Source organism: Patagioenas fasciata, chromosome 1 (assembly GCF_037038585.1).
Source record: "Patagioenas fasciata isolate bPatFas1 chromosome 1, bPatFas1.hap1, whole genome shotgun sequence".
Classification (NCBI taxonomy): domain Eukaryota; kingdom Metazoa; phylum Chordata; class Aves; order Columbiformes; family Columbidae; genus Patagioenas; species Patagioenas fasciata.
In genome coordinates this window covers 202,596,928-202,620,987 of record NC_092520.1, presented here as the reverse complement: position 1 = coordinate 202,620,987, position 24,060 = coordinate 202,596,928, and the positions used below count along the sequence as shown (strand labels likewise).

The following is a 24,060-nucleotide window of genomic DNA, read 5'->3' as shown; positions in this document are numbered from 1 at the left end:
TGTAACAATTTTTCCTGTTTTTGCTCATCTCTAGTCTAAAAAAATTTCACATTTTCATTATGGTGCTTTAAAAAGGTATATGCATATGTGTGCTTATGTATGTACATGTAGCACTATGCTAGTGTTAAAAACACAGTATTCTGAAGTATTACAGAGGTAGAAAGCATTTATTTGAATCAAGAAAGGGTTCAGGACTACAAATTTAGAAAATTAGGTTCTAGTTTCAAATATTCCTTGAGCTCAGTTTGCCATACTTTCAATACTTCTGTTCAGCACTTACTGCCCTTTGTACCAGTGAAGACATGCCTGTCTTCACTTAGTAAATAAAAGAGTATTGGGAAATTACTAATTATTACATATTATCATCAAACTGCTCCTTGACCATGAGCAATTGAATTATACAAAGGTAATTTCTCAAAGTAATTTCCAGACAGTACAGGTTGTTCTTTTTCCTTGCATCTATTGCTACCCCAAGCAGTAGCATAGAGAAGGTCTAAGAATTTACATTACTAAATTAATGTAACCTTTTTTTTTAATAAGGTATGATACATAACGAAAGGAGATACATTTTAACAGACCACCATCAAATAATTTTGTACTGTTCATCACTGCAGAAAGAGTTACTCGCCATAACAGAATGGATTTGTTGGTTATAAGAACTGACAGGGAAACCAAAAGCATTTTCAAATGAAATCATGAGACTATCATCATCACAGTACTGCGGATGTAAAGTGATTTTGATTGCTGGATTGCAAAGTAGGTCCCAAACAGCCTACACTAATGCAAAGTGTCAGTTTTACAACTGATGGCAGTATTAAAGATGCAGTATTCCTTTCTCTTCAACAATTTACACTTTACTGCAATGTATACAAATAGATTTTCATCTGCAAAGTGATAGGGTATACTTAAGTCAAAATAATAATTTAAGAAAACTAACGTGTAAGCATTGGGGAATTGGTCACAAGCGCATGAGACCAATGGAAAATTCATTGCCTGTGTGCTGTTTCAAACTGCTGCTTGCCCAGGTTTGGAAAGGACGTTGCAGTATGATCATATTCATTCTGCTCATTTGTAAAAGTCCTGTTTACATAAGCACAGCTAGGACTCAGATGCTGAAAAATAAATGCTTCCCAGTACTACTTTCGTTCCCCCAGAGAATACCAGTGACTCCGTTTTGCAAATCAGAATACCCTTGTATCATGTTGTAGGTGAACTGTGCTCCTAGGGCTCTATCTGCCAGCTAAGAAGTCTGATATTTTCACCGTTGGTTCCAGTTAAGTCAGGATTGTATCCCAGGTCTTGTTTATTGTTTATCTGTTTTCACAAATATTTTGCAGCTTTCACTTTCAAAACCATTAGTGTAATTTATTGTAGATTAAACATGAAGCCAAATGTACAAGCTTTTTACTATTCTGTCTTCTAATGGCAAGATTAACCTTGACTTTGCATTCGTCTGATATGGAAGAAATCTTGATGTATAGAAAGAACCTTTGAAATCCAGAGCTGCATCCTCATTCTTCAGAGTACATAGAGCAATCCCCATGGTGGAGATTCATTTCAGTTACACTTATATACAAGTACCAGTTCAGAACAAGGCTTCTTAGTTTTACTTTCCTGATTCTTGTTTCTAGGACAGGTTAACTGAACTAGAAAAATTAACGCAGCCATTTTAACAGGTATTTTATTATTTACTCAAGCTCTACTTTGCAATTATTTCATTCCTATTTCACAGAAAAGACTAGAGCTACTCATGACAATGCAGCCACACAAGTTCAACCTGAAAGGCTTTATTTGGAGAATACACAAACCTTATGTCAACATTATAAAGATTTCTGCACTTCGAATGCCTCTTCGTGGTGACAGTTTTGGGTAGTCTGGCTCTCTCCAAACATGCCTTCTGCTGCCTCATTTCCTAAGAGATGAGCTGTAACTTAGTCAAAGTTTAGAAAATGCCAAAATTAATTTAATAATAAGCAAATGGAAAGTTTCAAATTGTCTTGTGTAAAGGTTAGTTTCCTACAAAACCTAATTGGCAGGTTTTTTATAAAACAGATCTTGCTGGAGTGTCTGTCTCAGTGTTTTGGTAAAGTCACCAGTTCAATCAGTTTGTTCACAGCAGATACAAGGCACAAGGATGTGCACATATTGAATGCTTGGTTGAGGACCAGTCCAAGGGGTCCTTCCTCTGCACTTGAAAGTTGCTGTTCCATAGGGTCTTTGAGCCCAGAGCTATGACAGTTTTGAAAATAACTACCTATATCTCAGTATTTCATATAGGAATACATTGCTAATAAAGCCCCTTCTTGTATGTTAAATGTTCTTCACAGATCTTTCCACTTTTGAAGTTTTCAACTAGCTGCTTACAGTTTGCCTATTAAATGAGACAGTAATTTAAAGATTAGATTCTGTTTTTCAGAGTGCCAGTGACATAATTACAAATATCATGTACTGCACACAGATCCAGACTGCTGATTTTAGATTCTTCCTAAAATGAACATTGCTTTGCTGTATTTACCAAAAATACAGGTCTACACTTAGGTTTTATGTTTAAGAACTCTAAGGCTTGATTCAACACCTTCAGCATAGTAAAGTTCCAAGCCCTATATGTGTGAATTTCTTAACTGCAATGAAAAAAAAAATTGTAGATTTCATAATGGTTGATTATGAGTTGATAATTAACACCATGAGACACTACATGAAGTTCCACAAGGCAAAGAAAAGACATCTCTCCAAAAAGCCAGATCAAGCTTAACAAGATTAGCTTTGAAGGAAACTACCTCAATGACAGGCATTTCTACTTGACCACAAAAAATAGTTTACAAGAAAGATACTGCTAACTCACTTAAGATACGTGACTATCTTAACACAGCAAGTTGTTCCACGATCTGTCACAGTTTGAGGACACTTGTGCTTCTTTCATTTTGCTGCTTGAGGTCAGATCTGAGGGATATTAGAGTGAGGGCCAATGGGCCCAGACTGAAGCACAGGAGGTTCCATCTGAATATGAGGAGAAACTACTTTACTTTGAGGATGCCAGAGCCCAGGAACAGGCTGCCCAGAGAGGTTGTGGAGTCTCCTTCCCTGGAGACATTCAAACCCACCTGAACACATTCCTGTGTGATCTGCTCTGGGTGAGCAGATGGGTTGGACTCTTAGCAGGTGGGCTGGACTAGAAGATTTCCAGAGGTCCACTCCAACCACAAAAATTCTGTGATGCTGTGATTCTGTGAATGCAAGCAGAAATGGAAACACAGAATCAACCAATCTTAGAGCAGCTCAAAAGAGTAATTTCAGCTGGATGACCAACAGAAAAGGCTTGGGTCCTTTCAAAAATAGAAGCTAATCGAGACTATCAAAATGAAATTGCTTTCTGTACATTAAAATAACTGTCTCTTTTAAGAATCCCACTAAAATCTTGAAAGGATGTGAGTAAAAAAATCATTTCTCCAAGTTTCCAGTGGAGCAGCATCAGTTTCAAAGGCTCTGGTTTTCAAGAGTTATGCTGGTGGAATAATTTACATTTAGATATCACCTCTCATCTTGAAGGATCGCAAATCGCTTTACAAAATCTGAAGTGTGTGAAGAAATTACCTCTTTTAACCACCAAAGCAAAGATGTGCAGCCACCTACAAAGTAAAACATCATAGCCCACATGACACAACTCCTAACACAGCAGGTGAAAAGTAGGTTAAATGGGTTTACCTGCATTTGCCTAAACTTACAAGCAGTTGTTGTTACTGGCAACATACATCCTTCTAGCAAAATCTTGCTCTTCTTGATAATAAAAGACATTTTGCAATTGAGATGAATAAAAGCAGTCATCAAGTCATCTAAACACAACCATTAAATTTTCCCGTTTATTGCTGTACTTCAATAAGAACAAGCATTATATTTAACTTACACAATTTTAAACACATTAACAGTTTTAACTTCATCATAACCTATGTTATGTTAAAGGAACATTACCATCTCACCATCTGTTTCCCTCCATGTAGAAATGGACAGGGAGGTGTATGTCTAGGCAGAACACATACATGTACCACACAGGAAGTGGGGAAGAAGGGGAGGAGAAAAAAAAAAAACAAAACAAAAAAAAAAACAAGAAAGAAGGCAATAAAACGTAGAAGTTGCACTTCAGTAATTCAAAACACAGCAGAGAAATTGATGCTGCATCTTTAAATAACTTGAGAAATGTATTTCATCTTTAATTCCCCATTTTCCTATTCAGAACAAGTGCTGCCCAGGACTGGTTTTCGAGCGGATTCCTCTGGCAAGTATTCTTCAGCCTTCATTGTTCCGTAAACCAGTTGTCCTCCATTTTATGTTTTAGTTATTCTTCTTTATTTAATCATTTTTCTAGATAATTGCCAGTCATGACAGCTCGGTCACCATTTTATTTTTGTATGAACTTTGTGGGGTATAGAATGATAACTATAAATATTTTTATCATAGATTTACATTTTGAGCAAGGAAAAGTATTTCTTTCTCTTCAGGCAGTCTTTGTGTATGTTTTACGATGTTTTATGTGTGCTTTCATACTTCAGTGTTCAGTTTTTTAACATAAAAATATATCTATACTTCATACCCAAATTTAAGTTTAAGCAATATTTTGTGTAAAACTGAAGTTATTTTGGTCTTTATTTGTAAAAGAACAGAATTAATGTATTATGCAGACCCAGCCATTCCTTGCTCCCATAGCTGTATCTTGTTCTGTAAACACCTAGAAGCAAAAACTTTCAAAAACAGAAGTTTTGGGGGTGTGTGAATCAAGATTGGTCTTGTAAAGTGGCAATGGACCTGTTTAAAAACCAGCAGTACCTGATTTCCCGATGTGATCACGTTAAGTAAACAGTTAAAACAGGCTGTTTTGACAATTCCTTTTTTTGTAGTCCTACACAGGTTGGACAGACATCCGAACTTGAACATGATATTGGGCTAGTTTTGCACATCCCAGTAGGGTTTATATATTGAATAACTCTTTTATCATGCCAATTCTTTTTTTTGTTGTGTTTTTTTTTTTTTGCTTTGCTGATATTTATACTGAAGTCTTTACCAGTTTTCCCTCTCTATAAACACCCAAGAGGAAATCTCAGATAAAAAGTTATTGTAGATTTATGTCAACCAGAATTCACAATCCACAGTAATAATTTATGTGGACCAAAAATCTTCATCATCTTCAGCAGAGAAGTCCAAATTAATTTTTATTTTTAGCAGGAAAGTAGGGTACATCCAGAAAAACTGTAAAGTTACTACAACAAAGCTCTTCATCCTTGTTTTAATTGCAATATAGAACAGATTTAATAATAACAAAAAATATCAGAATTTACAGCATCACCCCAAATACCAGGTTTGTCACTATAAAAATCACATAGCACTTGTGCAACTTGACTCATACAGAAAATGAATTAATCATCTTCAGGGATATATATTCTCTACATACTTTTAAGAAACAACTGCATGTACACTTATCATTGCATAATTCACCTAGGAATCAAGATGAATACAATACAGAAATGTAGCTAAGAGTTGATAATCACATCTTTACCTATGAGATCTCACTATTGTTCAGTAACAATCTATTCTGGTACTTTTACATTTAAAGCACATTCCTCACAATTCAGGAAACAGAAAACAGAATTTCCCAATGCTTTTTACTATCCTCACTGTGCAACAATGGGTGAATCACAACTTATCCAATACCATTCTCAAATTCATGGAGGAGTCAGCTGGTTTTGTAACATAGCAAAATGTTGTATTTTTGTTTCTCTTCTAGACCAAATGATCAGTTAAGAAAGTTTTCCTTTACACAAAAAGAAGAAACCAAATGCTGTAGCTATAAAAAAGACAAGTTACTAGCAGGCAAATCTAAAATTCTTTTACTGATATAAATGTACAGGTAGGCAAGGGAGAACAGGAAACATTGTTATTCTTGCATAGGATACCCATATTATATGATCAGAAATGTTGACTTTAAGCTGCAACTCTCCTTTCAATGAAACTTGTAGGAGATGAGACATTCAGGTGTATTAAGTTGACTCGAAGGAAGAGCAAACTGTACAAAAGACTATACTAACACTAGTCTTGGCTTGACTCCCATGTCTGCAAACCTATTCATTTTTTCGTGCTTGTCATGAACTACAAGGTGCTAATCTAGCTTACAAACAGAAAAAATAATAATAATTTTTTGTTTCATGATGAAGTTGTATTAACCAACAGTTTGCAGTATATTGCAAAGAACAGGAGTGTCATTTTCCTGTTGGTATAAGTCATTTTCTTTGTAGGATCAATGGAAAATCTGTTCCTTCAAGAAAAGGTTTAGTTTACCTAACAAAACTAAAAAAAAAAAAAAAAAAAAAAAATCAGAATCATAGGGAAGCAAGAACTGAAGAAATATCAGAGGAAATGTAATTATTTATATGGATGAGAATACTTGATGGAGGTACATTCAGGAATATTGAAACTGCTGCCACATAATATGGGGATTTTTAGTAAATCTACCGGGCATGATCTTCTGAAGTAAAAACACATGGTAGTGAACAACTTGTGTGTCTTTAGGAAACAGAAAAAAAAGCTATTTCATCATCAGTGAGACTTTAAAACATATTTTGATTAAAGACTGGTGATATAGAGATAAGCTGAGACCTAATGCAAAAGAAGTCTACCCAAAATCGACTAACCTGGTAACAGATTTTTTGCACCAAAAAAAGATGCATGTTTAGTCAATCTAGACTTCAACCTGACATTTTACAAAATGCCAGTTGTAGTTGATGGACTTCCATGCTAGCCTTGAGAAGGCAGTGCTTAGCACAAAATGTAAAGAAGAATGGCTAGCAAGAAGACAAGCAATTCTACCAAAAGAACAGTTTCTGGACTGAAAGGGTAACATTAGTGGAGAACCTTTGTCTTTTCAATAATGTCCTAAGCACAAAATCTAAGGGTGGAAATCAGGTCTGCACGCAGACATACAACTTCAGGTATCTATGGTATAGTTTTCTCCAGACCAATGGAGAGCTGGTCAGTGCAACCAATGGAGTCGTGTCATACCAAGTACAAAAGCTGAAACAAACAGCGACAGCACTTTAAGTGTACTAGTCAATCACTGGAGATAGTGCAATATTTCTGTCACGAAGTAAGTAAATCATGATGTTCAATCCATTAGTGAAAATTCTGAATGAGGCAGGTGACCTAGTGACAAAGACCACAAACAGTGTCTTCTTTGTCTGTGTCTTTACTGGAAAGGTCTGCATGCTGTTTGCTTGCAGAGGCTTGCATTAACAGAGAACTAGACTAGATGACCCAGGGATTCATTCCAGTTCTTTGTTTTGTTTGCTATGTGGAACAGAAAATAACATTATTTTTTAAAAGTAATTTTCAATGACCTGATAAGAGTTGGCAGAAAATGGACTCCATAGACTTCCAGCTCTTTGGGAAGGAAGGCGTTTCTGAACAAGCATGATGGCGTGGTTGGTTTATCCAAAAGTTTCCGAACTGTGTTAGAACTGATTAAAAAGTATGCCCATATACAGTATTTTTAGTCTAAACCTTTTCATGATCAACAGAGCTTACCTCTTCCATTCCATGTAGAAATCAGCCTCTTTTTAAAAAAATGGTACCTCTTATTTTGGTGTCTGGTGCCAATGTTTGTTTGGATCAGCTTTGTCAATGCATGTACATGAGGGAAGTTTTCATCTCAGTGTGCCAGAGTATGTATTCTCCACACCCTGATATTCTCATACTTTCTTAATGTGTTCCCAACTGTCTATATTCATTCATGTGTGTGCAAATAAAGGTAGTGCTTGGCTTGTGACACACTGCTGGAAGCAGCGCCTTTGAGTGTTAGACCTGGGCTATAAATGATGATCCTACTGTGTCTGTCTACAAAGCCCTCTCCCTAGTACTGAGCTCCATCCTTGTTATACTTTGGCACAGCAGATCATGTGAAGATAAAGTATCGCTCTCATCTTAAAACTCTTTTGCCTCTCACAACTTTGAAACAATCTTTACAGTAAGTTAATACACTGTACATGCACAAACTTGTTCTTTTATGCACTGTTGGGACACTTATCAAATAAATTGAAAAAAGTCAGGGTAATAACCTGTTAGAAATTTTTTTGCATTTGTCTTCTAAATATATGAGAAGCAAGTTGGTAGGGAAAAGTAATACTTTAGTATTTCCAACTGAAATATTTGTGATTCAGTCTCACTCATACAGCTATACATTGGTGAAACAATGCACTTTCTAGTCCCAGATGAGGGGGGAACCCAACAAGCATTAATGCACAATAGCATCACTGTGCTTCTGTCCAAAGAGGATTTTTATTGCATAGTCATGGTATACTGCCATTGCATGCAGTTCTGTGTCTCTCTTTGCAAGATCTGACTAAAACTGAATCAGCTTTAATCCCAGATTAAACCTGGGATCTGCCCAACTCTGCAGTTCGTGAGGTGTCCTCTGATGGCTCTGGGAGGTATCTGTAAATCAGTCACTGAAATACTGTGTTTAAGCCATCTGAAGTCCCTTCCCTCCTCAGGAAAGAAGGCACAACAGGAGACACTACAAACAGTTTGCTAAAGTAAACTTAATCATTCTGTTCTGTCTTTTGGGTTTAGCAACTAGCTCACATTGGCCAAAAGCTGTAGGCCAGAGTGCAAGCTGTACAAAAGGTCGTATTGTTAATCACTGTCCTGCTTTGGGTGATGAGTCTAAAGCATCGCTGAACATACAGACAAAGCAATAGTCAAAACAGACCACTTCTTAGTCCTTCAGCTCCTTATTGTTTCACTTTATATGATTTGACATTTTATTCAAAATGTCTCTTTTATATTTTGAGGGTATCAAGATCCAAAACAACTGTCTCTTTCAAATGAACCTAAAGACACTTTTATAAGAAAATGGCTTTTAAAGAGCAGTGCATTCCTGAACAGATATATTCCAGGGCAGAATGTATGTTTACAGGCAAGTTACACAGGCATATGGAAGCACAATTTTAATGATTCATAAAGCTGTTGAGTCTTAAATGGAGTAGCATTAAGGAGTTCAAGTTAATTATGTTAGCTTTCAATTTAAACCCTAGGAGTCAAAGGCTTATAATTATAGCTTTCATTAAAACTCCTTATTGAAGGTATTACCTGCAAATGGAGTACTTAAAAGATACATTACATAAAGAGACTGGTTTACGTCTGTATGTGAAACTAAAGCAACTTGTAATGATTATTCATCTTTTCCAAGTTGGACTAATAACTTTTCAATTCATCTTTTATCTCCCATTTCAGTTTATTCTCTTTAGGTTTTAACAAACTTCAAGGAAAACACAATTAAATGCCAGAGGTGGATGAACAGCAGTATATTGTGAAGTCAGTTGTAGGAAGAACGCACCTTTATAACCTCTATTTTGAACAGACGTTTCCAGTACTGTTCTCCTGTGAATATGTTCTAGATTGGTTTAGTATATTCTACTGAGCATAATCATCCTTCAAGATAGCTACATTTTCAAGTCTCCTCCTTGTCTTTGTACAACACATTGTGTCCCATTTTTTTCCACCAGTTCTAACCAGGATGCCATTAGTCATGTGCAATGAAAACAAGGTGGGAGGGAAGATGGTGCAAATTCTCAAGACGAAGCCAAAATGCTTTGCTCAGTGGGATTTCCCTTTAAACCAGGTCCCGATTACAAGGAGCTGGATGTTCACCTTCGGAGGATGGAGTCTGGGTTTGGCTTCAGAATCCTGGGAGGAGATGAGCCTGGACAGCCTGTGAGTTGTTTCTTCCCGACTTTCCTTTTCATAACTTTATAAGCTGTGTAAAGTTCAGAAAAATATTGCTACATAGCTGAGCCCAAATGAACACCATTTTAATGCTATGAGTAAAATGGGGTTTTTATTCATCCATAGAGAAAGACAGGACTCTCAGCCCTTTGCTGCAGAGTGTGACCTGGCATCTTTTAATCTTTACTTTCCAAAACCAAGTTTAAGCAGAAAATTTTAAAAACCAGATTACATAAAACTATGCACAACTGTTTAGTGTAGGCAGACTATATATATGTATAATGTTAAAAGGTACTGTTGACGGTGCAGTTTGCTTCCAAAAACACAGGAAGCCCCACCAGGGAACAGTAGTCCATGTTCTAGGCTAGATGACAACATCACATCGGGCATAAAAATGGTAGCTTTATACCATTAAGAGGGAGACATCCCCATAACCAAATAACAGGTAACAAAACCAACACAGATGCATTGCAGGTGAAATAAGATATAAAATAAAACATATACAGAATTTTAAAAATAAATTTGTAAATATTTTTGTAAATTAGTGATATGTATAAATACTACAGTTTTGAGAGAGCAGGCAGAATTAGTACTCCTTCAAAATAGCTATGATTATGCAACTATGGTTTGTCAGTGAGGGCTAATCCCAAGTTGATAATCATAACTTTTTATTATCACAGCCTTATGCATAGTCCAAGTCCTGTGTTACCACATTTCTGAGATAATGTATAACTAGTTGATAGATTTATTTATTCCATATTCAAGTTCATGCAGAATAATATAGATGTCATTCAAGCATTAACATTAACCAACACATTGTCAACATCTGTTGAAATACTGATAAACATTGTTTACCAATGCCTCCTGTAAAAATAAACAAATGCAATGTATTCTAACAAAGGTGCTTCAAGTGCTGGTTTGAATGCAGAGACTATTAGAGTAAGTGTTTTTGAATGGATTTTCAAAGCTAAATAAGGTGAAGTCGTACAGATGAACTTCAAAACAACATTGTTTCATCATCTACACTTGCAGAGTGACTGAAGCCCCTCTGGCATCTAACTTTCTTCCATGGAACAGAACCCACTGCGCATAAAATGAGGCCACTGGGCCACCATCTTCAAATTCTCCACCTGAGCATTTTTCCTGTCATTTCTGGATGTCCCAGCCAGTACAGGTTCTCAAGGCTCACCTACTGGGTGAAATCAGAGAGGAAAACTATTAGGAGCTAGAGGAAATGTCCCATTTTAACATTTTACCCTGTAAAGAATTGGCACTAGTGGAAGATTTGGAAAACTCCCTTTACCTGCTTTGGACAGTAGTGTCTAGTGGTATTTCCCATCTCCCAGGAAAGTGCCCCTGGCTACAGGGCTGCTCAGTATTCTGGGAATGTGTGTCTTGGTGTCTTCTCTAGTGTTTTTTTTTTTAATTATAAATGAATAATTAACTAGTCACAGACCTGGTGTTTGACTGGCTCTGCAGACTGGAGGTTTATGACATTCTCATGGGGAAAAGTGCAGCTCAGATGCCTCATCTAAAAGAAGATTATTTATATAAAACAGAATTATTTCAACCTAAAGGACTGTGACAAAACCGGTTTACAATATCTAATATTCTGGTGGTTAAGAATACATGCTGGAGTTGTGGAAGACCTGAATTTACATTTCTGCTCAACAATACAGTAGAGTGGGAATTTGGAAACTAGTCCCTTGCCTCCCAACTACATGCATTATGCACTGAACTGTTACAGAGGAAGCAGCTCTTTCTGTTTTCAGCAAAGGACTGACCTGGCTTTACTGTCCAAAGTCAGAGAGTCACAGCTGGATACCAAGTGCAGAGATAAGCATCTTGCTATTTTTGGACAGCATGACCAAAAATTCTGCCTTCTGTGAACCACCTTCTAAGATACTTCACTGTCCTGCTGAACAATTGCTCTCAGCCTGCACTTAGCCTCTGGGTTGCTATCTCTGTTTCAGGTCTTGCAAATACAACAGCATTTTTCCCCAGACGTATCAATCTAACAGGCTTTATGTCTCCCCACAAGCCACCTCTCAGGGTCCTCAAAATGAATAAGATCCTAGCTTGAGGTTGAGGATCCTACGAGGCAGAAAGACACCACAAAGCGAGGTGTCGCAGTGCTGAACCTCTCAATTCTCACTCCCTCTTTGTTGTCTTTCTGCTTGTGTTCACTGCTCAGATTCATCACTAATAAAGACAATAGATGTACTCCACTTTTTTTAGTTTCTATCTATTTTGTATTCAAAACACAAGATTTCTTAACTCTGTTTTCTCTACTCCACTGCTTCCCTGCTCCCCCATGGACAGCCCACCTGCAGCCTCCCATTTCTTTTGCCCCCAGAGAAGGAGAGGCATTTTCTGCCTGTCCTCCAAACCCCCGTATTTCCTATGAAACAAGAAGAGAAATGCTTTGAAATATTTGTTTCAGCTCTCCTGCTGTGCAGTCAGGTAACACAGAACAAGAGGAAGCTTTCCTTGCCTTTTGTCTTTGTGGTTTGGTTTCTAAAAAGGAATATGATTCCTTCAGAATAAGGCAATAAGTTTTTCAAAGAAGCAGAATCCACGAAGTTTTTTTTTAGAAGGGTAACACTGACACTATGGAGGGAATGTAGCTTAAGTTTCCTTCTAGTTATATCATCTACCTGGCACCTTAGAGGGAGAAAGTGCTCTTGGGCTACTGCAGTTTCTGTATTTGTAAGCATAAAGATACTTTCCCAAGGACTTAAGTTTAGTAAGAAATTTCAAATATCAGGACTGTGGGTTGTACCACTTCTAATCTTCTCTCAGATCTCATGAGATTGTACCACCACAGGTATTTATCACAACTCCCAGTTACTTGAGGAGTTAGAGATAATCTGACTCTATTAAAGTGGCTTATAATATCACTAAAAGGTTACAAATATACATAAACCGGAATTTTATTGAAGCTGCAAAATGCTGTTGCAAAGTGGAGAAGTGTTTTGGATACATTTGTGCAGGTCAAACTCAAAATCATGGGATATATATAATTACACTGTTTCACCTTTTCAACACAGATTGTCAGGGATTCTTCTCCAAAATACCTGCAAGATGTATTTCTGTATTCCTTTTATGATCAGTGACAAGAAACAGACAGTGCCAAGACATAACAGATGTCCATAGAGTAAAACACTAGGGTAGTGCAGACCACTACTTAAGGGCTCCTAGTTTAAGCAGTGATTCAATAGAGTTCAGATTATTAGTTTGGATTTAGACGTCACAGACATTTAAAATGAGGTGAGATGAATCACACATTTTCTGTGTATTATTTAAATTTTACTATGTGCCTGTGAAGTCACTGTATTATATTCAAACTGAAACTCGAAGTCAGATAATTCCCAAGTATCACAAAGAAACTCGATATCAAAACAGATTAACATGTACGAATTAATAGACCCAGGATTCAATTTCAGATTATGCTCTGTCACAGTCTTCCTAATCCCAGTATTTCTCATGATTAATTTCAAGCAATAGGTGAAACTTTCCCTTTTCTCTCCAACACACTCTTTATGGCCTACATGTCATCTTCCTTTTCCTCATGCATTCAAAGCAATCTCATGGCAGTATGAAACTGCATTACAGAAGAAATACAATCTTGATAAATATTTTTCCATTTGTGTTTTGCTTACAGAATTTGTAACTATTATGGAAACTACTCAACCGTGAAATGAGAGCAGATACTGGATAAGAAACAAGTTCAGACACAGAAAATTAAGAAGGAGGAAAATTAAGTTATTCTTGCTATTAAATATAACCAATAACATAACAGATATGGTGGTCATCATCTTGACAAACTCACCTACCTGATGCTTGTGTTAGGAGTCTGTTCCACCACTGCGATCAGTAACACAATTACATTCCACTGCGGACATGTGAAATATCAGCAACAATTGCTTAATTAGTCAAAACTAGAAAGAGTTTTTGCACTTTGCTGGACATACGGATGACCTACCTTGCTATGAGCTGCATTTCTGTTTCCCCAAATGGTAAAGATGCACAAACTGTTCAATCCTTTGGCAACCAATTATAAAGAAACTGCAAATTATCAGTAAAACCAAAGGAGGAAGTCATTACCTACAGTCTTTCAACCTGCAGAGGGTTATCACCCATCTCTTCCCAAGATAACTAGGAAAAAATTCTTATTCGTTTAAGAGGCACAAATGTAAAGGTTTTGAGAACACTTTGTGGAGATCAAGATAAATGTAGCTTTGGACAGTTTTTTTTCTTGTCTAGTAAAGGAGCATAAATACATATTTCATAGTTTGATTTTGCACAAAGTATTTTGCAAAGCTCTGAGATATATTCTTCCACTGTTTGAAGAACAGAATGGAGAACCTGAAAGAGTGTCTCTGGCAACTCAACCTGGCACTGCTTAACAGGATCCCAGGAACACCAGGAAGCAGGAAAGTGCCACATCGTGTTCTCTCTTTGCTAAGTTTTGGCAGCGAAAGTGAGCCAAAGGGAGGCTAGAAACTGGGGAAAATTCTCCAGGTTCCATGTGGAGTTTCATTTAAACACACTGCTGGGATAGTTGCTAACACCATAAAAAAACATAGGTCTAGCTGCATGACTACCACATCTAGCCTTTGCAGTTCATCATGAAAAGTAATACTTGATAGCTTTTATCTTTTATTATTTAAAGTGGATTGTCACACGGCATGTCATATCCATCATTCTGTACTCACTCTCACACTGAACAAGAAAAAGGAAACTTTGGAACACACTTTGTGAATGCTTTAATATTCTTTCAAAGAAAGCAGGTTCTGTTTGAATCAATCTCAACTGTTCTATCACTTATTCCTCAGAGAAAATATATATGTCATCTTCTAATAAATTATGTGAATTTATGTGTGTAGAAAGTGAAGAAAGTCATTAAAAGGTTTTGAACAGATTTTTTTCCAGTTTATATGTTCCATACAAATTACATTAAAATGTCAATTTGAGAAAACAACATCTGTCCAGAGTAAGCTGACATTTTCCCCTTTTTCCATTTTGTTAGTCAGCCACTAACTGAGCAATTACTTATTATGAGTAACAGCATTTGATATAGCACTTCTTTTCCCCTAAAGAGTGCCAAGGCAAACTCTGTGTAGTGGGGTCACTTCCACTACTGACTTCAAGTGAATTACTCCAGCTGCTTAAATCACACAGCGGTGAGGAACCTTGAATAAAAGATATTCAGACTAACTAATTTTGAGTCAAAAAGATCCGTACATGGAATTAATCTGTTTAGATCTTCCACATAATGTAGTCTGTATAAATTCAACACACCTTAATAGACAGTCTTGATTTGAAGATTTTGGATAGATCGGGTAGATCATCCATTCTCAGGTGTATCACTCCTATGTGAATAGGAGACATCTTGCCTTCTTACCAAAGGCAAGGAAGCATCTCCAGTCATACCCACAGAGAAGAAGCAAAGCTTTCAGACACACACACAGGTATCTTCAGCTGCACTGAATCACTAGCTTAATTTTGAAAGAAAGGGATAATCACTGCAACATTCATGGCACTAAATTGGAGACTCAGTGTATACATGATGGGATTTTGTTTCTTTGCTGCCTAGATTCTCATCGGAGCAGTGATTGCCATGGGCTCAGCAGACCGAGATGGTCGTCTCCATCCTGGTGATGAGCTGGTGTATGTAGATGGGATTCCAGTGGCTGGCAAAACCCACCGATATGTGATTGATCTTATGCATAACGCTGCCCGAAATGGGCAAGTGAATCTTACTGTGAGGAGAAAGGTGCTACCCACGGGTAAGTGAAGGCTGGGAAAGGTGAAAGGAAAAACAGATCTCAATGCTGGCAGCGCAAACACGTGCTGCTTTAAAAAATAGAGATACGTAAAATCAAACTGAATGTTTGTGTCATTTTGAAGAATAATTGTAAACATGTATTGCTTGTTTCTGTGACAAAACACTACAGCTGAGTGTTGTTTCCTTCAGAAGTGGAAACAATATTGGCAACCCCGGTGTGGTGATCATGAGTGCCCTGGATTTGTTCCATGCTGTCTTGGTCTGTGCTGTCTCCTCTTGTCCATTTTCGGGACAAAACGTTCACCTAAGTCTAAGTTGTTAATGCTGACCATGTCAATAAGCAATCAGAGAAAGAATCAAAGACTGTTGACCATTTAGGGCAAGAACTCATTTCACTCTTGTATGTGTTAAAAGCCCATTTCTGGTCTCACTGATGTCACTTGGAGATTTCCCCCCGACTGCAATACCAGCTGCCTGAAAACCATTTGTATGGCACAAAGAGCATCTAGGAACAGGGTTGGATCCTCTCTTCAAACAGACACAGTCAGAAAATAAGCCTAAGACAATATGAAGAATCTGAAGTAAATTAAAGTTTAGACTAGCTCAATCTCAGTTATTGAAAAACACTGGAACCTGCAAAAATGTGTGGCAGCATCTCTTAAAGCTTTAAAGGGAGAATCTGCTGCCTTTCCATTGCAACCTTCGCTTACATGAGGAAAGGAGTTTATTTCAGAACTTTTGAGACATTTGTGGTGAGTACACTTCACTGAGGCACCAGAAATGAGCAAAAACCACCTCCCCAGCCTGTCGTGTCTTCTGCTTCCGCGCGCCCCAGATCCGCTGTCGTTGCCTGCGCCGATCTCCTTCGCTCCCCTGCCAAAAAAGCCGCCCTCCCACTCACCTTCGTCTTCCCAGTCCCCCTCCCACTGCGGCACCGCAGCTCCCTGCCAGCCACGCTCTCGCGGGACTGACTTTCTTCTGTTACTGACTCCAGAGTCCTCCAGCCAGAAAGGTCCCCCTCCGCCCGGCGCGACGCCCCCTCGCAGCTCCCCCAGCGCTAGGAAAATGGCCAATAACCAAGGTAATCCGCTGAGCGCTTGCGATTTAGCACCTTTGCCGGGTCAGGCAGCTGTACAGGCTGCAGGCAAAATTAGCACAAGGGGTAGCACAGAGTGGATGCCAGCCTTTGCTGCTGCTGCTTGTTAAATATTAAATAAAAGGGTCTATTAGACACTCTGGTCTCCTGGCACAGAAAATGAGGCAAGCTGGTAAAACACCTGAAGTCATTCTTGGGCCTTGAGAGTGCCACACCGGGGAGTAGAGTGCGTAACTCATTAACGTTTAAGCATTTCAGGAGCTGAACAGGATTTTAATTTGGCGTGTTACAACCTAAGCTTTGTGGAAAAAAAAATTAAATGACTGATGCTGGGCATGACTGAAAAATGCAATACTAATTCATCAGGTCAATTGATCTCCTGTGAATTTCTCGCTAGTGTGAATGTATACAGCAGAGGGATCTGGGGTTTTCCTTACCTGCCTGACAGCTGATGCACGTATCTTAGCCCTCACCTGGAATCACCATTTTGCACAGATATTTATGCAGATCTGGAACAGAAAATCACCATTCGCAAGCTCTGGAAAACAATTTGATTAGGAAAATGTGATATTCAGAACGATGCGGATTAAAATGCCATTTTTTCACAGGCAGAAGCAAAACATATTTTTTCTGATGAATATCTGTTGCACAGCTGACAACCGAATAGCCATTTAAACATTTCCTCCTTTATCTTTCTTTTTCTGTGCTTAATGGCATTCAGTTGCATTCATTTATGGCCAAGCCAGCTCTTGGTCATTCTGCAGAGTAAGATAATTTCCTTTCTGTTGCAGCCACACTGACATAAACAGTATTCAGTTTTCTGAAACATGACAGCCAGAAAATGAGATTTCTCTTGTCACTGACTATAGCATTTAGTTGCAGATTTGGTTCAATAACTCCTGGAGATTTTCAGTTCTAGTGCAGGAGTATAATAATTGTTTGTTTTTCTTCCTCTTTATTCTCTCTAATCACTTTATTTCATAGTTGCAGAAGGACTACTAAAGGACACACCTGACTGAGGAAACAACAGCTTGTCCTTGGATTATGTTTATTTTATTAATATACACATACTGAAGGTCTAATTTGCAGGCTCTCTTCCTAGGATGTATGAGTGTATGCGTAAGCTCTTCACATGTTCAGTAGAATGACTCTGCCATTTTCATCACTCCAAACAGAAAACGTATTACTTAGATTCATCTGAAAGTTCTGTATTAAAACTGTCAATAAACACTGATTTGTGTAAACAACTGAGATTTGTCATGAATATAAATCTTTTTTCCTGTCTGGAAGTGTAACCTTACTATTTTCGATTGCCAAAATGCTTGTACTAAAAAAGCGTGTAATCCCACAAGATTTAACTTGTTCCCCATTCTTGTTACTACAAAGCAATAGTGAAGTGTGGATGGACTCCATTTTCACTTCTGCTCTTTCCAACTCACCACACAAGAGCATCTTCAAAACCTTTAAATGAGTACTACTTCTGTCATGGCACCCACAGAAAAACTATTTGTGATTATTTTTCATTGTATAACTGCTCTGTATCATTAATGTCTTTTGAGCATGCTAATCAGCTTGTAAGAAGAACATTATGCAGCTAATCCTAATTACTCTATGTTAGCTGACTGCTTAAATTCTTCTAATCCAAACACAAATAGTTTTATATTGGATTAGACAGTCACATTTTCCTCTTGATGGCAGATCAACCAGCAGACAAGGGAACAGTTCTTGCTAATGTTTTTGCAATCCAGATAGCCACTGTTTCTTACTTTCCTTTCCTCTCTCGTAGATAGCTTAGCAGTGACTGTTCATGCTTGCATTATCTGATTGTCCTTGAATGTTTTGCATAATTGTGTATATCCCTGTCTCTCTGCATCTATTACAGCTCCTAGTTTAATACTCAAGGTAGTCTGGGCTATAGGCAGTCAACTGTATTCATGTTGCATTAGCAAATGTAGTGTAAGTCATGGAGCCACTGAGTTAGTCAGACTGTAATACTGGTGTGATTTATGTTGTAGGAGAACCGTGCCCAGAGAATGGCAGAAGCCCAGGCTCAGTGTCTACACACCACAGTTCTCCAAGAAGTGACTACACTACTTATGCTAACAGTAATCACGCTGTCTCTAGTAGCAATGCTACACCCCCCGAGGGCTTCACTGCTCACAGCCTGCAAACCAGTGACGTTGTGATCCATCGCAAGGAGAACGAAGGCTTTGGCTTTGTTATCATCAGTTCCCTGAACAGGCCCGAATCTGGGTCCACAATAAGTAAGTAAACCACATTTTTCAGAGTATATTTTTCTAAGTTACACCCCAAATTAAAAAACAACAACAACAACAACAACAACAAACAACTGCTAATAATTGCTGCAGAGATCAAAACTGAAGGAACTCTCAGGGTTTCTTCCAAGGGCACCATTTTTTTGTCTGTTGTGCCTTGGACACAGGTTGTTCTGGCCTCTGAGGCTCTGTGCTTCACACACTCATTTGTCTGTCAGACTGCCACAGGATTCACCCCCAAAGTAGATTTTCTCTGTTCCTCTATCCCAAGGAGACACACTGCAGGTAACCATCAGGGTTATGTGAATAAATCATTCCCCCACAGGCAATTGAATTACACTTTTTTTTAATCAAAATGAAGTTCAGGAACTTGAAATAAAAGCTGAGATCACAGCAAACCCCATGACAGCAGCTGTCCAATTTGGGCACTGCAGAAGCTACTGAAAAATGGGAAAACTGGTTACATGGACATTCAGGGAGCTTAATTTTTTAACTGCCTGGACTATACATAGTGTAAAATTTATGACTGTGTACAGAGAAATAGTAAGTATAGTGGCAGAATCTGCCCTTAATGATTATAGCCTAGTTTATCTCCAGAAAACTAATATTTACTGGAGCTCAACTTCATTGCTTTAATACAGGCATCTGGTGCGATCTCAAAAGATGTTCTAGATACATCTAGGGAGAAGTCAAGCAGATGTAACACAGGACCTACAGGAGACTCTGACCCTTTGGTAGTGACAGCTGCAAACACAGGGGCACCCTTGGGTGTTTCAAGTGGCATTTAAGTAACTGAGAGCTGAGCCCCCTGGAAGCAGGAAGCATAAAAGGCTTTATATTGAGAGACATCAACATCTTAACCCCAGGTTCCAGTATAAGTTGGGGAATGACCCATTAGAGAGCAGCATAGGGGAAAGGGACCTGGGGGTCCTGGTGGACAACAGGATGACCTTGAGCCAGCACTGTGCCCTTGTGGCCAGGAAGGCCAATGGCATCCTGGGGTGTATTAGAAGGGGGGTGGTTAGTAGGTCAAGAGAGGTTCTCCTTCCCTTCTGCTCTGCCCTGGTGAGACCATACCTGGAATATTGTGTCCAGTTCTGGGCCCCTCAGTTCCAGAAGGACAGGGAACTGCTGGAGAGAGTCCAGCACAGAGCAACAAAGATGATGGAGTGGAGCATCTCCCGTGTGAGGAAAGGTTGAGGGAGATGGGTCTCTTTAGCTTGGAGGAGAGGAGACTGAGGGGTGACCTCATTAATGTTTACAAATATATAAAGGGTGAGTGTCATGAGGATGGAGCCAGGCTCTTCTCGGTGACAATCAGCGGTAGGACAAGGGGTAGTGAGTTCAGACTGGAACACAAGAGGTTCCACTTAAATTTGAGAAGAAACTTCTTCTCAGTAAGGGTAACAGACATTGGAACAGGCTGCCCAGGGAGGTTGTAGAATCTCCTACTCTGGAGACATTGAAAACCCGCCTGGACACCTTCCTGTGTAACCTTATCTGGGTGTTCCTGCTCCAGCAGGGGGATTGGACAGGATGATCTTTTGAGGTCCCTTCCAGTCTCTGACATTCTGTGATTCTGTGATCTCCCACCATGCCCATCTGAAATTGCGAATGGTAATCACAGCTCAGAAACCAAGACAAGTGATAATGTTTGTCATTTTGAATGTAGTCCTTTCCCTGCATTCAAAACATGTTTTGAAGGAACTGTTGTTTTGTCCAAAACTGCTTCCTGAGGAAATAACTATTTCAACTTTTAGGGCCGAACTTCACTCTTCTAAATTCATTACAGGAAAACAACTAAGAGCATACTGGGAAAGACATACTGCACAACAGCAAATGATCTCAGAAAACCTCTTTGTAGTATTTCATGATCATGCAGTTATTAAAAGAGTTGCTTTTCATATTAGCTCAGCTGAATTTTAAAATTCCATGATTGCCAAAATTAATATTGTAACAAAACCATGGATAATTAGCCTCTTGGGACTCTAAGTTTTCACTTTATTGGATATAATAGCCAACTGGAAGTTCTTTGCAGATCAGACAGAGAAAAGAATAATCCATAGAGGACATTGAGACATACATATTAATTGGTTAAGTCAGTCATGAATTTTTCAAGAAAATTATTTCACAGATAGGCTTTGTGGTTGGGGAAGATGTAGAGGGAAAGAGGAGAGGAAGCAGAAAGAGAAAATGCCTAAGCAACCAAAAGTTCTGTGGCTGCAGTATCCTGCTGAGGGGAACAGACCCAGGTTCAAGATCCTGCTTTGCCTCCTGCCCTCCAACGTGTTCTTGCAGTACTTCTTCCTCAAGAAACTTCATAGGGAGCTGCTGTTGAACACCTCCAGTAGTAAAGAAAAATGACAGTCTAATGCAGAAGTGACAAGCGAATTTATTCAAATGATCACTGCACTGAATTTCAGTCATCCCAAAGAGCACCCAAATCCTAAGTTTAGAAGAACAGCAGTGAACCAAAAAATTACATTTGCTGTATACAGTGACAACACAGAGAATAAAATACCCTTTCTATGTGAATTCTGTTTCAAAAATGTAGTAGGAAAAATAAGCTGAAAATTATGTAATCTGTCATTAGTGATAAAAACAGCCTAAAAATCATTGGCCATTTGTAGTTTGAGGGCAGTTCACTTTCTTCATTTAGTATGTATTTGGGCTGTATTAACAGGAGTATAGACAGTAGATTGCAGGGAAATTATTATCCCCCTTTTGATAGCATTCATTAGGACCTATCTAGAATACATCATCCAAGTTTTAGGCCCTTCAGTACAAGAAAGACAAGAAAAAGTTCAGCAGCATCCACTGAGACCTCCTGAGGTCCCTTCCAGCTTGAATTAACCTAAAATCCTTTAATTAAAATGCACAATAAGGGGTAGAAAGCATACAACAAGAAGAAAGTATCAACTGGATGTAGGAGGTGTAATGTCCAAAATATAGCTTACATCAATACAGAAATATAGATCTGCATGGCTACCAAGTACCTTGGTAGACACTTCTCATAGCAGCAGTATGTTAATTTGGTGAAATGTTGTACGAGAGTTCAAGTGTTTCTAGCTTCAGAACCAGTGTGATTATCTCCAGATCATGCATCCCAGCATCGCACAGAATGATGCTATGCAGACATACCATAAACATACACAGTTAAATGTTGATGTAGTAATTGCAAGGCAACACTGAAAGAATCAAAATGGGCAAAAGGGGTCAGGAAAGGTAATATCTTGTAGTGCCAGACACTACTAAGAATAGCATAACCTAAGAAGTCTGCTCACCTCAGGGCAAAGTGAAGAAGACTTCCTTTGATTTAAGAATGTTTATTTTGATAACTCTCTTCCCCCCTCTACTTTCCTGTAAAAGCAAAAGACTTGAGGACTTGGAAGTTAAGTATCATCATCACTTTTTCTTAAGAAGGCAATTAATTGTGCACTGGAAGTATTTTCCTTTTTCTTGAAATCACACTTATAAACTGTGTTTTACAACCCAACAAATTACAACAGCTCTTGCTCAGTACAGAAGTATGAACCTTGTGTCAGTAGGTGCTTGTGCTTCAAGCACTGTTAAAAGTGAGGTAGTAATTCAAAGACGGTTGCTACCAGCCTCAGAGCTGCAGGTTCGTATGTTTGCTGCTTTGCAGTTGGCCTGAAGCTCAAGGGGTTGCACAAAAGCTCAGCCTGTGGGTGTTTGCCAAAGATAAAACCAGTTGTGGCTGTGAAGGAGCAACCCATTCAGTCAGAGGAGCAGAGCTCCAGATGAGTCTCTTATCCTTTCCCCACCCTTTGTGATGGGGTATTCGCTGTGCTGTTCCCATGTAGCCCCTTAGGGGTGCTTCATTGTCCCCCTGACCTGGCAAGGAGCCATGAAATACTCAGGAGCTCCCAGAGTGGAGGATGTTTTTCTTGTTCCAAGGCTTGTGGTCTTGGTCAGCTTTTCTCTTGACATGCTTTGCAATGGGTTCATCATCACTGTTGATTTACAGACCTGCCTTTGCCTTGCAGGAATTTTCAAAACACTAAGAGGCACAGAGTGAGGGCAGACTACAGCAATAATCAGGGAATAGGCTGTTTTTTCACATTTTGTTATAGGCATCACTGTAGTAGCTGTCATTTTAGTGAATTACTACTAGTTAGTTAGGAGCCAGCCTTTAGATCTGCATGTAATTTTGACTTACTGGTACTCACTTAAACATGCAATTCTTGTGGCACATTTTTTTCCTGTGTTTTATAATGGAAGAAATTTTGTCTCCCTTTTGTCAAAGCATTGCTCAAGACGTTCTCTAATCCAGCATAGATTATTATCTTGCACCAAACTCCAGTTCTGATGTGGCGCACATCAGAAGTGGAAAATGAGTGATGAAGTTTGAATGCAGAAATTTCACAGGGCAAAGCAGGGGTGTAGGACAAGGTCAGCCATGCTTGAAAATTGTATCAGTGAAAGAAGATAAAGTGTACGAATGAAAAACTGTGTTTGAGTTGTACATCCAGGAGCCAGTCATTTTGGCTAATGCAGAATCTAGAGGACCTTAGAGTACTAAGAGATTAAAATAAAAGAAAATTCACCTGACCAGGCTTCTAACCTGTTCCTAATGAAAGGATCAACTTCCACGGCCTATAAAACATGTCATCACACTTTCCCCCAGACCCCATCCCAAGGTTAAAGGTGCTTTGTCTCTCATCCTGATAGGCCACCTAAATTTGAGCTTACTCTGTGTTTGCTTTTGCTGTGTGGGCTATACATAAATTATCAACATGTTGTAATCTCCAGTGGTATTTTTTAAATGGATTCAGTGTCACATTCCCAGTTGAATGATTGGAAGCTACAAACTCTATTTTTTCACTTTTATTTGGAGTAGATCTGAAATGCTTGAACCTCATGGCTCTGTGGAGACCTTCCCAGGCAACTGCCTTTGCCCCCCAAATTATGAACATCTTTTAGATGCCCTAGTGCAGTGGCAGAGCTAAGTGGATAAACTGATCAAACTACAGCCTGTTTCTGAAATCCTGTCCCAAGGAATATCTTCATGATTCCCCTGGTAAAAATACTTGCAGCGTATGAGATTCTGCAAGGAAGGGCTCCTCATGGCACTGTCCCCTCTGAGTCCCCAGTGTCCTGCAGCAACACAT

The 24,060-nt window shown here is 38.7% G+C and overlaps 1 protein-coding gene across 23 annotated transcripts in view; it reads left to right on the top strand.

The window, feature by feature from the left end:
• MAGI2 (membrane associated guanylate kinase, WW and PDZ domain containing 2) overlaps positions 1-24,060 on the top strand; it is a 745,411-nt gene that overhangs the window by 663,453 nt on the left and 57,898 nt on the right. For 13 of the 23 annotated variants that reach the window (XM_071803473.1, XM_071803462.1, XM_071803463.1 and 10 more), the window contains 5 exons: positions 4,229-4,267; positions 9,659-9,753; positions 15,365-15,557; positions 16,551-16,637; positions 18,668-18,916. In XM_071803473.1, the coding sequence (XP_071659574.1) occupies positions 4,229-4,267; positions 9,659-9,753; positions 15,365-15,557; positions 16,551-16,637; positions 18,668-18,916 (663 nt within the window). The remainder of the gene's footprint in view (positions 1-4,228; positions 4,268-9,658; positions 9,754-15,364; positions 15,558-16,550; positions 16,638-18,667; positions 18,917-24,060) is intronic. The other 10 variants (XM_071803467.1, XM_071803466.1, XM_071803479.1 and 7 more) reach the window with 3 other exon arrangements.